This window comes from Pleurodeles waltl, chromosome 2_1 (genome assembly GCF_031143425.1).
Source record: "Pleurodeles waltl isolate 20211129_DDA chromosome 2_1, aPleWal1.hap1.20221129, whole genome shotgun sequence".
Classification (NCBI taxonomy): domain Eukaryota; kingdom Metazoa; phylum Chordata; class Amphibia; order Caudata; family Salamandridae; genus Pleurodeles; species Pleurodeles waltl.
The window spans coordinates 567,004,982-567,019,340 of NC_090438.1; the positions used below are offsets into that span (position 1 = coordinate 567,004,982).

The 14,359-nt window shown below is 43.0% G+C and overlaps 1 protein-coding gene across 2 annotated transcripts in view; it reads right to left on the reverse strand.

The window, feature by feature from the left end:
* The window catches only part of TRANK1 (tetratricopeptide repeat and ankyrin repeat containing 1), a 931,136-nt gene that overhangs the window by 224,587 nt on the left and 692,190 nt on the right, over positions 1–14,359 (reverse strand). For both annotated transcript variants that reach the window (XM_069214995.1, XM_069214985.1), the window contains exons 19-20: positions 5,334–5,437; positions 5,064–5,196 (exon numbers count right to left, since the gene is read on the reverse strand). In XM_069214995.1, the coding sequence (XP_069071096.1) occupies positions 5,064–5,196; positions 5,334–5,437 (237 nt within the window). The remainder of the gene's footprint in view (positions 1–5,063; positions 5,197–5,333; positions 5,438–14,359) is intronic.

Genomic DNA, 14,359 nt, shown 5'->3' on the forward strand with positions numbered 1-14,359 from the left:
GGGAAGTTCCAAAAATCAGTCTGATGTCTCCATTGACCAAAAAATAGCTGTAATAACAGTCTTCACCTTTTTATGCCTCCAGTTCATTTTTTACGAGTACTTTTGTCAAAAGTCACTGAACTTTCAGTAGAAGGATGGTGGCATGATTTGCTGAAGGCTATGAACAGGTGGGATGTGAAGAAGGAAAGGTGTAATAGCAGGGCGTAACCCTCCAAACAATTTGTACCACCAACTGCTTTGACGTTATAGCCAGTGTCTGGCAAGGAGTCCAAACCCCTGGTATAAGCCAGGTCCTCACAGCAGTTATCTTAGTTCAAAGGTTCTCCAAGGGGATTAGGTTAACCATAGGGATCCTGAGATCCACCAGAGTCATACCATCCTCAGAAACTATCTAAGAAAGAATGCACCGTCTCCAACCCGGATGGCTTGGTGCAGATCGGTGTCATCCTTGAGTGACCATATCAGAGTCTGAAAGATGACAGGGTCAGGGCCATTGAAACCCGATGACAGACTGTGGATTCACGACCAGTCAATCCAGATCTAGAGGGACCAACTGGCACTAAGGGCAAATCCGCCGGTGGACACTCAGTAGGGGCTTCTCTAGAACCTGTGGAGCCTGAAAGCACTGCAGAGGAGTTCGGTCACCCAAATATGAGGCGCAAAACCATAAAATTCTCAGACATAGCTGGGGATCACTCCAGCTCCCGGTTAATTCCAGGAGGAGTGAGGAAACCCAGGCTCGGGATATCCAGGTCGAGTGCAGGAACAGAGCCTAAACTTGAGGAGTTGATCCTGTGCCTCATCCGTCAACTTGGACTGGCACAGTGAAAGTCTATGAGTGCTACTACTTCTGGGATTTCTTGTGTTTATGGGACTTACCTGATGACTCTAACCATGACGACGACCAGCAGGAATGACTCAGAAAGTGGGCCTGGGACCTTCCACGTGACTGGAGGGGTGCGTAATCGCCCAATGTCAAGAAGCCAGGGGCTTTATCGCCCACCCTGGAAGTGCTTTAGGATTCATGATAAGGCAGTTAGGACAAGCCCTTAAGTCACTGTTCAGGTCCATCACAGACAGTCTATGGCAGGCTCCAGAGTTTAAACCTTACTGGTTTTAGGGGATATCCCTAAGCACACTGGGAGCAAAAATTTTAAAAATAAGTCGACAAAACATAAAAAAGGGGTTAAAAAATGACTTGGGTAGTTCTCTGGATCCGCACTGTTGGTGTAGAAACAAAGGAACTGATGTCAGTGCAATGGGGTGGTACCTATACAGTACAGGCACCGCACACACCATATTCGGCTGGGACAATGCCTACACAACAGCGAGACGTTTGATACCACCTATTAGCGTGACAGAGTACTGCTCAAGATTTTTCGTATCCATTCTGACGCCTGAGGAGTATTTTAAGAGTGGAATACTGCTAGAAGTCTCTATTAGAAATGAACGTGTTCGGAAGAAGAACTTTGGATCCATACACAAGGGCGGTGAAGGAAAAAAACTGATGCTACCATGCAGATGGTGCAAGGCCGCCAAGAAGAGCAAAGAAGCCACCTACTGGTATGTGGGAGCAATTGCTTAAAAAATATCCGGATTAAGTCTGAAGCCTAGGGTACTCAAAAGGCAAGGAATCTGCAGTTAGAAGTTATCTATCAGAATAATAGAATATTAACAATTGTCGGAGAAAGAAATTGCATGTCAACAAATACAAACTTTTCTTCTATCAATGAGTCTCATTTTTCCTGTTCTGTGCTTAGTCCTGAGAATTGTAAAGGCATGACATGAGCGAACTACAAAAAGGCAAAAGGTTGCACCTTGCCTTAAACATAAAAAGGTACTGTTGCATCACCATTGTAATATGAATATTATGCAGATGAAGCCTGATGGCATCTGCCTATCTATTAATTAGAATAGGATCAGGGTATACACTTATCCAGGTTTCTTTTCTCAAATTGCCTACAGTATCCATTACTGTGCATACTGCGAAAATTCAAATCTCTTTTACGGGCCATATGTGCAAAGGCCACCTGCACACAGGTAACATTTTGAAGTTACTGATAAAGGTAATAATATAGTATCTGCAAAGACAAAACATACTTTACCGTTGACGGAAATGCATCTTTACCATAATGAACCGTTCCACACAGAGAAATCCTCCATTCAATAAATGCTTCAATTCTTGCCCTACCTCTGGCCCCGTCCTAATCCCCACCCCAAACCCTACCTCTAGTCTGCAGCTCTATTTGGTGTGTAGCAGCACATATTTATTTATTATGCTTCTTAAAGCACAAACTAAAATCGTACGACTCGTTCATTCAGACAAAAACACGCTGCAAAAAAAATAAACAAACACGTGTACAAACTCAGACACAGTTTGCCCACTTAGGGGTACTATGAGGATGGAAATCACCACTGCTGAGAGGACAATCGAACCATGTTAGAAGGAGAAAAAGAACCAAATAAATGTCGAAAATATAACCTTTAGGGAGCCAGGGCAAAAAGCTAATTACAGATCTCCAGATTGCACACACACACACCCCCCCCCAACACTGCGTAGTGGAACGTTAACATCTAAAAATCAGTACATGAGATGAAGGGGGGCAAAGATTATACACTTTCACCTACTGAAATGACGGTAAATTTATTTCTGAGAATCTTCCAAGTACATCACATTTAGACGGGAAATATGCACAAATGGCTGCAAGCTTTTTCATATGTTCCAGGCCAATAAACCTGCCTTTGAAGTCAGAGTCATTTCATCATACTGACTTATTTATATAAGCAGCAAGACCTTTCTAATGGAAATGTCTTACACACGAACAGTAGTCTAACACCGTTTGATAGGCAGAAACTATGGATAACAAACCAGAGTCGGTGACTGGGGCATTGGCAATCATTCGGAATGTGATGGATAGACCTTTACGTGGTAGTGTTTCACAAAAACTTCTATTTACAGTTTGGGTATACTATATACCCGTAGTCTTTCTTTTGTTGCCATTAAAGAACATGGCATTTGAGTGAACTTTTGAGGTCAGAGTGATGTGCAAGCTCGTATTTCGTGAGGCAGCGAGTTCCAGTGAAGGGCATCCAAAAGAGATTGATCGGAATCTGGGCATTAAATATACTGGTTTGCGCATTATCAGAACAATCTGGTAGATCGTAAATATCTGATTAGTGCGTATGTTGACAAAGTATAGCACACGACTTTAAATACAGCTTTCAGAAACTTGTGGTTGGACCTATTACCAGAGAACAGCCATCCCCCTTCATCCATTAATAACGTGGTGGGTATATGCCTTGGCAGGTTGAAAAGGGCTCAGCCTGCAGAGTTAAGATCCGGGTCCTGTGATTTTGGGATTAATACTACAATAATCCAATTTACTAAGTGATAGGAAAATGGTCAGTGTCTTAGCCACATGCAAAGGGAGACACAAGCCCATCTGGCTTTTATTAAGTACTTGGTCTCGAACTGCAAAGGCGGTACCAGAGTGTATCAAAGGGTTGAAAATTACACCAAGCTCTCTAGCCACTGGGGATCTTTAGGATTCTCATGCTAAGGTAGGGTTTCAGTTGCTGGCTCAGCCAGCAGCATGTGAAGGGGGGGGCGGGCTGGGCCATGGGAGGTGGGAAGGGGGAGGAGGAGAGAGTGCACCTAAGAGCCATGTGTGTTTGGCTGGCTGTCTCAGGCTGGCCAAACACTCATACGCACTTAGGCTTCTTCAGCCCGGCTGTCTTTTAGCTGGAGAAACTGCAAAGAACGCAGGTTTGTGTCTGTGCGGCAGTCCAAGCCACTCAGACCAATCCTGATGCGGTTTCATGGTAGGTTTAGCATGTAAGCAGCGCCAGGATTAATGGGGAGCCTGTGCTGGTGTCCCAGTGAATGCTGGGACACCACAGTGAGGGAAGAGGAGCAATGCAGCGGCGACGGAAAAAGGTAACTTTTCATTTTTCCTTTATTACTCCCCCCTATTCCCAATACGCCCCCTTGCCTGCCCCTCACGTTGAGATTTACAGCAGCCACCGCTCAACTTATATGATGCTTAAGAGATAATTTCATTATGGAGACAGAATACATAAACTGGCCTAGATGTACCCACGATAACACAGATATTTACCCCATGGTGTGGTTTTGCCGTAAGGTACAGGTATTTTGGAGAGAATTAACTGATCACCTCGAGACTTTACTGGGCAAGGAAGGATTGCATGCAGGAGATGCGTGCCTCCTAGGCCTATAATCGAGGCCCAAAACTAAGAAAGCTGGTAGTAGACTCAGACCTGGTGATAATTTTGGCCAAAAGGTGCACAGCTTATACACTGGATAGCTGGATCTCTTTCCCATTTGGAAAAAGGCAGATGTGCCAAATCTGAAAGCCTAGCGTTGCATGGAGAAAATAAAAGACACATCCCCACTACCCCTTTCATGGAAAGAATTCCGTGTGCACCTGAAAGCCACTGTTCCAGCAGAATAGGACAGGCTCTTATTGGGACTTGTGCACACACAATGATTTAGTACAGTGAAGTCTCATCCAGGTACTGGGTTAGAATTCATAACTGATAAAGGAATTGCAAGAAGTTATATTTCATTGTTAAAGGCTCATTTACTTCATACATAATCGGTCACAATTTGCAGGCCTTCTCTCATAAATGAGACTATGCTCACATTTGGTGGAGAATACTATTTAATTCAACTAATTGTATTACTTACGTAATGGGCTATACAAACCATGCACTGCTGAAACATGTATCCATTGTAGTGTAGACGAGTATGTTAACTCACTATGGAAGAAAATCTATAAACAGATTATGCTTACAGTGATGCTTACAAGACAATTTAATAGACTGTCAAAATGGTCAAGTAGGCTCGCATTAAGATTTCCAATCATAAAACTACTGTGCAAGTTAAAGCAGTTCTGGCTACTGTGAGATCTTTCACTGTGCACAAAAAAAGTTTTTTTAGACCCAACATAAGATAGCAACCGTACAGTATTCTGCATTTCAAATGAGGAGGAATAGACATGTTAGTCCTCCAATAGCGTGATAGCTGATAAAGAGGTTGATACCTTTCCCATTTTTTCACATAGCTCTGCGCAAAGCCGGAATTCCTTTGCGTAAGTCAAGCACTTTAATGCCAATTTTGGTTCCTGGCATTCCAAATAGGTCTTGGATAGCTCCATGTACTCCATCTGTTTTTCCCTAAAATAAATAAGTCCAATAAATTGACAAGCACTCTCATAAAACATAGAAAATCCCCTAAAAACTGTGCAGGAGAAACTCTGTATATCATCAATATTTCAAAATAAAACATTTAAAATTGTGTTTTTAGTGCTTACTTAGGGCTGGCTTTCTTTGTTTGTACTTTAATAACACTATCGTGTGCTAAGGCAAGCTTTTCTTTGTCACGGGCTCCTCCCTTCTGATAACATTTAGCTGCCACCTGAAACAAAGCAAGGGGTGAGTCTACACGTTACCTAATATTGGTAAGGAAATCTCCAAAGAGCTGTGAAAAACAATTCAATGCTGTAACAGATATAGGCGCATCATACATTTCAATTACTCCTACATGTAGCGAACGTCATGCACAGAAGAATCAGAGAATTTTTTACATTCTGTAAAAATGTTAAAACATTGACTAAGAAAGTAAACATAATTCCCTACGCCAACATTGAGAGCAATTCTGTGAGAATATAAGCAGTGTAATGGACAATAATTCTGTTATGCTCAGACATATAGTTTAGTAGATGAGCTTTACTAGATACCACAAACCCACAGCAAGCATAAAGACGTCTTCACCCTCCACAACTGTCAGCTTCTCTCTCAAGATCCAGTGACATCATCTGGAACTTGGATAACCTATAAATTCTAGACAGTGCCCAACATTCCAGGTATCCACAACACATCCCCTTTACATACAAAAAGAAAATAAATCAGAAGGATAAAAGATTATAACATGGCAATAACTGTAATGTGAAAACAACAATGCCTGTAATGCACAAAGGTAAATAATAACAAAGTTACAAAAAATTAGTAAAATACATAATCTCTCAACCACACTGGTCTGGAGCGTAATCTAGAAGCTTTGATGCATGGTGTTGTTTTAGGCTCAGGCTCACTCAGGAGGTGATCATCTCCCGAGTCAGGAAATTCTGCCACCCGGTTATTCCATTTCACTATTCTGGACATACTCCACACATCTCCATTGTCAAGGACCATTGTCTTCCTGACTTCTTTAATGCAGAAAGGACCTTTGAATTTTGACCTGCCCTTGGTCCTGAACCCGGGATCTTTCAGCAACACCATGTCACCAACCTTCCATTTAACACCTGAAACACCATATTTGTCATCATACCGCAATTTGTACTTATATTGATAATCCTCTCTACAACTAGACGCCTTACTAAGTTTCTCTTGATCAAGATCTCCTTGACCAAACTTATTTCTAAACCAGGCAGGAAACATTTTGGTACATCCAGCCCTCCCCCTCATATATTCGAAAGGGGCGATACCAGTGATACAATTGGGGGTATTACGATATGCCCACCATAGGTCCCTCAGAAGATCCGTCAGGGAAACTCTGGTATCAATTGCTTCTTGGACACAGGATTTTACTAATCTATTCATGCGTTCAGCAAGGCCATTGGCCTGAGGTAAATACAAGGCTGTTTTCAGGTGTACAACGGCTACGGAATCCAAAAAGAACTTCATCTCCTGAGAAGTTAACTGTACACCATTATCTGTGATTAAATGACTTGGTACACCCTCCCGCGAAAATTCTTCCTTTAAGAACTCAATCACAGTTCTAGTGTCCACAACATTCACTCATTTAGTCACTACCCACTTCGAGGTATAATCTACTAAGAGCATGACATATCGCTCATTAGCTGCTAAGAGATGGAATGGACCCATAAAGTCAAGACCTAATTTCACCCAAGGTTTCTCTGGAACTGCAACAGGAGAGAGTGGAGATTTAGACAGAACTTTGCTTTTATCATTTCTTGCACAGGTCAAACAATCCTTGACCACCGCTTCAACATCTCGATCTAAACCTGGCCACCAATAAACTGTTCTTAGCCTAGATTTAGTCAAATTCCTGCCTAAGTGACCCTCATGAGCCAAATTAACAATTTTACTCCTCAGACTTATTGGAGGTATGGACTTGGTACCACGAAATAATTCACCCCACTTAGTGACAGTTCATTCCTTACGTTCCAGTACCGCTTTAGAGAATCAGAAACATTCTTGAACTCAGGCCAACCACTTACAATGAATCCAGTAAGATCACGTCTATCGGAATCCTGAATGGCTGCAGTCTTCCATTCATCTTCACATATGGCCATCTCCCTCACCCAATTAACTTCCACCTCATCTTCAGACTCATCATCACTATCAACCGATGTTCGGGACAAGAAATCAGCCACCATATTTTTTGGGCCAGGCACATATTCAACAGAGAAATTATATTCCATTAATCCTTCAACCCACCTTTTTATCCTGGGAGTCAATTCTTCCCCTTTCTTAGAAGAAAATATTTGAACAAGGGATCTGTGATCTGTTCTTACAATAAAAGGCAAGCCCCACAAATAGAATCTGAAATGCTTAACTGCCCACATGCACGCAAGTGCCTCTCTTTCTATCACAGAATACTGTTGTTCCGCCCCTTTGAGGGATCGGGATGCAAAGGCAATTACCTTCTCTTCTTGGTTAGCCCTTTGGATCAAAACCGCTCCCAGCCCCTTAATACTGGCATCTGTGTACAAGAAGGTTTTGGCATGTGTCTCAAAATGTCCTAAGGTGGGCATCTTCCCAATACAATCCTTCACAAAAGTGAAGGCGGCTGTACACTCATCTGTCCAAACAAATTCACACCCTTTCTTTAGGAGAGATCTAAGGGGTTGCGTCACACTCGAGAAGTTGGCAATAAATTTAGAGTAGTACTCTGCTAGACCTAAAAAGGATCTTACTCCATCCCTGTCTCTGGGTTGAGGTGCACGGATAATGGAATCAACCAACTCCAACTTGGGCTTAATTCCCTCACTGGAGATGGTATGGCCCAAGTAAGTTACAGAAGAGACTCTAAACTTACACTTCTCCCTCTTAACAATAAGACCTGAACGGGCCAGCTTACCCAACACCTCTCTAATAGCTTTGTAGTGTCCTTCTACAGTACTGCCATGGACTAAGATATCATCTTGGAAAAATAGGACACCAGAGACTTCCCCTAAGATCTTCTTCATAATTTGTTGAAAACAGGTGGCTGCAGAGGCCAACCCAAAGGGCATTCTTAAAAATTTGTAGGCTCCCAGAGGCGTCACAAATGACGTGAGATGCCTGGAATCCAGATGTAAAACGATTTGGTGATAAGCTGAAGATAGGTCTAACACGCTAAACACTTTTGATCCACCCAGGCCTGACAACTCTTCAGAAATGTGAGGTAAGGGTTGATCTACCCATATATGTTTGTTAAGATCTCTCAGATCCACACACATGCGGATCTGTTTTCCACTGTCTTTTGGTGCAAGAACAATGGGAGCCAACCACTCAGATGATTCTATCTCTTCAATTACACCTGCGCTCAAAAGCTTGTTTAATTCTGCTGTGAGAGGTTCTAGCATTAACTTAGGAACTCTTCTCACCCTGTGCACAGATGGAATGGCACTCTTCTTAAGGATAATCTTGTGTTCAAAGTTAGCTAGACATCCTAACCTGTCACTAAATACTTGGGGAAACTCCTTAAGAATTTCAAGATCTTCATTCACCACCATAACCTGACACTGAGAATTGGGATCTAACTTAATTCCCATGTCACGCTGGTGGCGCCAACCTAGCAAATTGTTGCTACGCTTCGCTACGTAAACCTTCCCCAAAGTGGTTTTATCCTGAAATTGAATCCTCATGACCTTGTACCCAATTACATCTACCTTAGTGCCACCATAACTAACAGGATTAATACCAGGTTCAATTAGAGACTGGAAATCCTCCCCAAAAATCGCTTGCCAGTTCTTTTCTCCCACCATGGTGTAAGGAGATCCCGAATCCGCTAAGACTGTAATTGTTTTGCCATCAAGCTTAATGGCACACTCAGGCATGACGACAGGCCCAATATCCACCATGTTACCATTGTTCTCAATTTGGTTAATATCAGGTTCGATACACAAAACCATTTTGCTAATATTGTCAGTTACAGAATCTATGTTACATTTGTCACTATTGCAGACCCTGGCATAGTGGCCCTTTTTTCCACACTTCCTACAAAGGGAATTCCGTGCAAAACAATTTGAGCTATTTGCCGTGTGTCCAGAGTTGCCACAACGATAACAACGCTGATGTTTAATTTCTCTTTTTTTTTCCAGAGAGGGTACTGGGGCTCTGCTGTCGTTGTTGACCCTCGAAATCTCTTCCCGAATCTGAGTTGCTTGGACCATGCACAATTTGTCCTCTTCATGGTCATTCATCTCCTTAATCCAATTGCTGGTACTTTCCATTCCCTCGACAATTGCAATGGCTTCTTTCAAATCAGGGTTCTTCGTCAATAACTTTTCCTGAACCCTCTTATTGTTTGTACAACGGACTAATTGGTCGCGAATGAGGGAATCTGTGATATCGCCAAAGTCACATGTAAGTGTAATGTGCGTAATGCTGGAACAGTTTCCGACACTCTCAGATTTCCCTTGGGATCTTGCAAAAAATTTGTGCCTTTCCAAAACGACATTGAGCTTGGATTCAAAATGTGCAGCTAAAATCGCTACTGGCATTTCAGAAATATCTCTGGGCTCTCCCTCTGCTCCTCCTCCAGGTAGGGTTTCAAGGCTATCGTAAATATTCCTACCTTCGATTCCCAAATTGTGCAACAAAATAGCCTGTTTTCTGGCTGAAGAGAATTTTTCCCCCCCAATTGCTAATAGTTAAGAGTCAAAAAGATTCTTCCAACGTTTCTAAGGAAGAATGGGGTCCCCCTTATCAGACAAAAAGGGGGGCGGTTAAGACATCATGGGAGCAGCCATCATGAGCTTACTATATAGCACAAATGAACCAAGGGTAACAATACCTAAAACAGATGGTACAGGCAAGATATGGAACAGGACACCAGTAGAAACAGAATGTCAGAATTCTAATATACATAAATATATTCACTTCCAGCTTGTAAGTAGAACAACTCAGTACCTGAAGTTAAACTTTGAATGAGCATCAGAAAAATAGAAATGCTAATGTTCAAAACATCTTCTGCATTACAACTTCACATAAAAGTGAAAATTCTATAATAAAATCACACACAGGACGTGAACAAGATACAGTCTGCAGTCTAGTGCTCCAAAGGAAGTGCACGACTCGAAGCACAGGAAGAAGCTGTTGGCTTGCGAAATATAGTCTGTGGTCTAGTGCTCCAAAGGAAGTGCACGACGCAAAGCACAGGAAGAAGCTGTTGGCTCCTTGCAAAGCCTACGCCCACACGCCTCCCTTTTCCAGGAAGAAGAGACGCATCGCTATGGCTGCGTGTGCAACTTCTCGCGCTCCTCACGCGCTGGAAGAAGCTGTTGGCCGTCGCTATGGCTGCGTGTGCAGCGCCTCGCGCTCCTCGTGCGCTGGTCGAAAAAGGAGCCGTTGACAAGCTTGCGCGTCAGGAAACAAAAACACAGGGATCCAAAAAATAATAATTTTGTAAAAACAGATCCCTAAATAGGATGTTACCAGTGGCAACCACGAAGATAGCGCTGTACTCCTCCAGCGCAGGCCTCCAAGGATTCAGGTTTGCGGAGACATCACAGCACCAGGGGTGCTGCCATCAGTTTACATCTGCCGCCGGTGAAGAACAATGTCACAGGATGGAGAATCGGCGCAACCAGGACTTCACCACTGCGACTCCCATCAAAGTTTCCAAGCTGGGAACCTTCAATCAGCTGACCTCGACCAGAGCAGATGTCAACAGGTAGGAAATTCGTGGGTTCTGGGTTGGTGGTGACGCCCTCGTCGCCAGTGTTACGCTCAGACATATAGTTTAGTAGATGAGCTTTATTAGATACCACCAACCCACAGCAAGCATAAACACGTTTTCACCCTCCACAGCTGTCAGCTTCTCTCTCAAGATCCAGTGACATCATCTGGAACTTGGATAATCTATAAATTCTAGACAGTGGCCAACATTACAGGTATCCACAACAAATTCATATGTCCTTTGTGCTGCAGGCAAAAAAGGGACATGACCAGGCATGTGCCTGGATGCACAGCGAGATGGAGAGTGAGAACTGGACAATACAACTGTGCCCTCAGTTTGAAAGGCAATTGTTTAAAATAAAAGTCAATGAGTGTGCTTTCAGTTGATATGTGAAGAAAAAGGCAATTCGACCACCAATTTTAATTTTTAGCTTCTTAAGGTTAATCATCCTGATCATACAAGCGTCTCACTTCAAAGAAGCACCCATTACCACCATTGAATGACGGGGGCTCCAAGATATGGAGGCCAAATTGTACTTGGGTACTCCATGCATCTTGTTCAGAGACAAGAACACTACTGACTTAGAAATGAGTTTCATCTCAGCTCCCAAGGCTTTTTTCAGTATTTGGGGCCTAACGTGCAATAATATATTTGGCAAGGGACTGGGTGAGGCCACCAAGAAACTAGTGCTTTCAATAGCCAACTTAAATTTAATGAGCAAGCCTTCAGTTGCCTTTGCAAGGGTAGTGACGTACCTTGTGTTGGGATCTGTGTCAACAAAAGCCAGCTGTGATTGCTTGTGGAAGGTGCTCTTGGTGACAGATACACCAGTGTCAATTCAGTGTTTTGAAGATGTCACTGTAAATGGTACTGAAGCTGCCAGTACTGAGTCACCGTTATGACTTCTAATGCACTTCACGTTGGTACTAAATGTGGTGAGTAAAGGAGGCTTTAGATGAAGTGCTTTCACCCACTTGAGGGTTACCAACAGCTGCATATTACACACCCGACCGGGGAACCTCTACATAACAGGAAGCGAAACTTTTAGTACCACCATTTGAGGAGTTATTGTACGGCATATATTACTAGGTACAATACATTCCTTCAGAAGTGGAAACATCTGCTTCATTAAAGAGTAAGCAGTTCTTGCGACTGAAGTGTCATGGCCACATAAGTAGAACAATATTATAAGGCAACATTCTAATTATAGTTCCAGATGTTGTGTATATGATTCCTTTACAGATTATCAAGCAACTAATTGCACCACAGTGGAGCAGGACTAAATGCAAGACTGAAGACGGCCCACTAATTTGACACTTTATGAAAAAAGGATATACTGAAAACATCTACTGGCAAGTTGTGGAAGTACTGGCTCTGGACTACAGAGGCGGTCATATCACAACTTTACTAGTGGTAAGAGAGTGCAAAAGGAAGGACTTACTGGAGAGCATTACAAAAGGACTTGATGATGTACATGACCTGAGAAGGCTCTTGGTTTTGCAGCTACACACTGACCAACCTTGATCAACAAAGGGAGATGAAGTATCCTAAACTCCTTAAATGCCGCGCTTAGTCAGGGTAGGTGATTAAGTATGATATACATGGGTATCCTATTTTAGCACATGCTGACGCATTACTGCCTTCCAATTGTACAGACATCATATATATAACCATTGTGTATGACAAAAAAGATATGTGCAATATGGTGGGCTTGTACTAGTAAACATGCTATATACACCTCAAAGTAGTAGGTTTGAAATGATAGACCATAGCCTACTTCTCCCAGGTCCGTTGGTACAGGCATCTAGGAACCAGGAAAAGTGTGTAAGGGTCATCTAGGCTATATTAACGGTACAACAGGAGCTGATGGGTTTGTTGTACATATGGAATTACTCATGTGGGGAGTGGTAGCCCCCATATGTGTAATTCCATAGAATATGAGTGTTACATTTGTATAAGTGTGTTCATGGCATAATATTATGCTTAATAACGAGTCTGATAGACTCAGCTAATCGAACAAGTTACTTATCTTCAGTAACGTCTTATCTGGTAGAAACAATATCTAGTTGCAGATTCCTTACCTTTGAATTCTCGCCAGGTGTCAGACTGAGTCCAGATTTTCGTGTTCAGTACCCCTGTGCGCCCAGTTAGGTGGCGCTGATCGGCTCTGCATCTGTCATCAACCGTACCAGATATGAGGTCACGTATCCTATATAGGCACCACCCCGGCATGCTGACAACAGTTTCTTTTCACGATTTTCCACACTAGAAGCGCGGTGTCATAAAGAAAGTAAGGCCCCGAAAGGGCATTCCCTGCCCCACAAATCAGTTCACAGAGTATCAGTAAGGAACCTGCAACTAGATATTGTCTCTACCAGATAAGGCGCTACAGAAGATAAGTAACATGTTCATCGGGTAGAAACGTCTAGTTGCAGATTCATCACCTTTGAATAGATACTCAAGCAATACCTTACCCGGAGGTGGGACTGCGAAACAAGTTAATATTAGACAGCCCTCCAGGACCGAACATCCGAACATGCAAAGCACCCATCCCTATGGACCTGGCTGTCCAGGCAGTAGTGGATGGTAAACATGTGCAGAGATGTCCACTTTGCCAACTGCCAGATGTCAAGGACAAGAACTCAGCATGCCAACGAAGTGGTCACAGCTTCATCTTGAGTGGAATGAGTATGCAAACCCTCAGGGGGTTGCTTTTTAGCCAGTGCTTAGCAGATCTTAACGCAGAATACGACTCATCTGGAGATGGTCCGTTTCTACACTGCCCGACCTTTCTTTCCACCCACATAACCTACAAAGAGTTGGCCATCCACTTGGAACTCTTTTGAACGATCAAGGTATAACGCCAACACTCTTTTTGAGTCCGGGCGGTGGAGTCTCTCCTCTGCTTTAGAAGGATATGGGGGTGAATAAAAAGTAGGCAAGGTGATGGATTGCTCTACATGAAAGGGAGTAACCGCTTTTGGCAGAAAGGAGGCCCTTGTGCAAAGCACCACTTTGTCAGGCTACATGGAAAGGTACGGCGACTTAGATGACAATGCCTACAAGCCCACTTACACTGTAGGCAGATGTAATGGCCACAAGGCAGGCAGTTTTCAAAGTGAGAAGTCTGAGAAGACAACTGTAGTGAGGCTCGAATGGAGCTCACAACAGATATGTCAAAAACAAATTTAGATCCCATTGGGGCATAATGAATGGGGATGGAGAAAAGAGACGAGTAAGACCTTTGAGGAACCTATGTACGATAGGGGACTTAAACAAATAAAGTTGTTCAGGCAACCTCAAAAAATAAGAAATGGTAGACAAATAACCTTTAGGAGAGCTCATAGCAGAGCCCTGCTGGGACAGGGAAGAGTAAAAAAAATGGGACCTCAGAGAGACGGGCAGAAAGAAGTTCAACAAAGTTGTCTG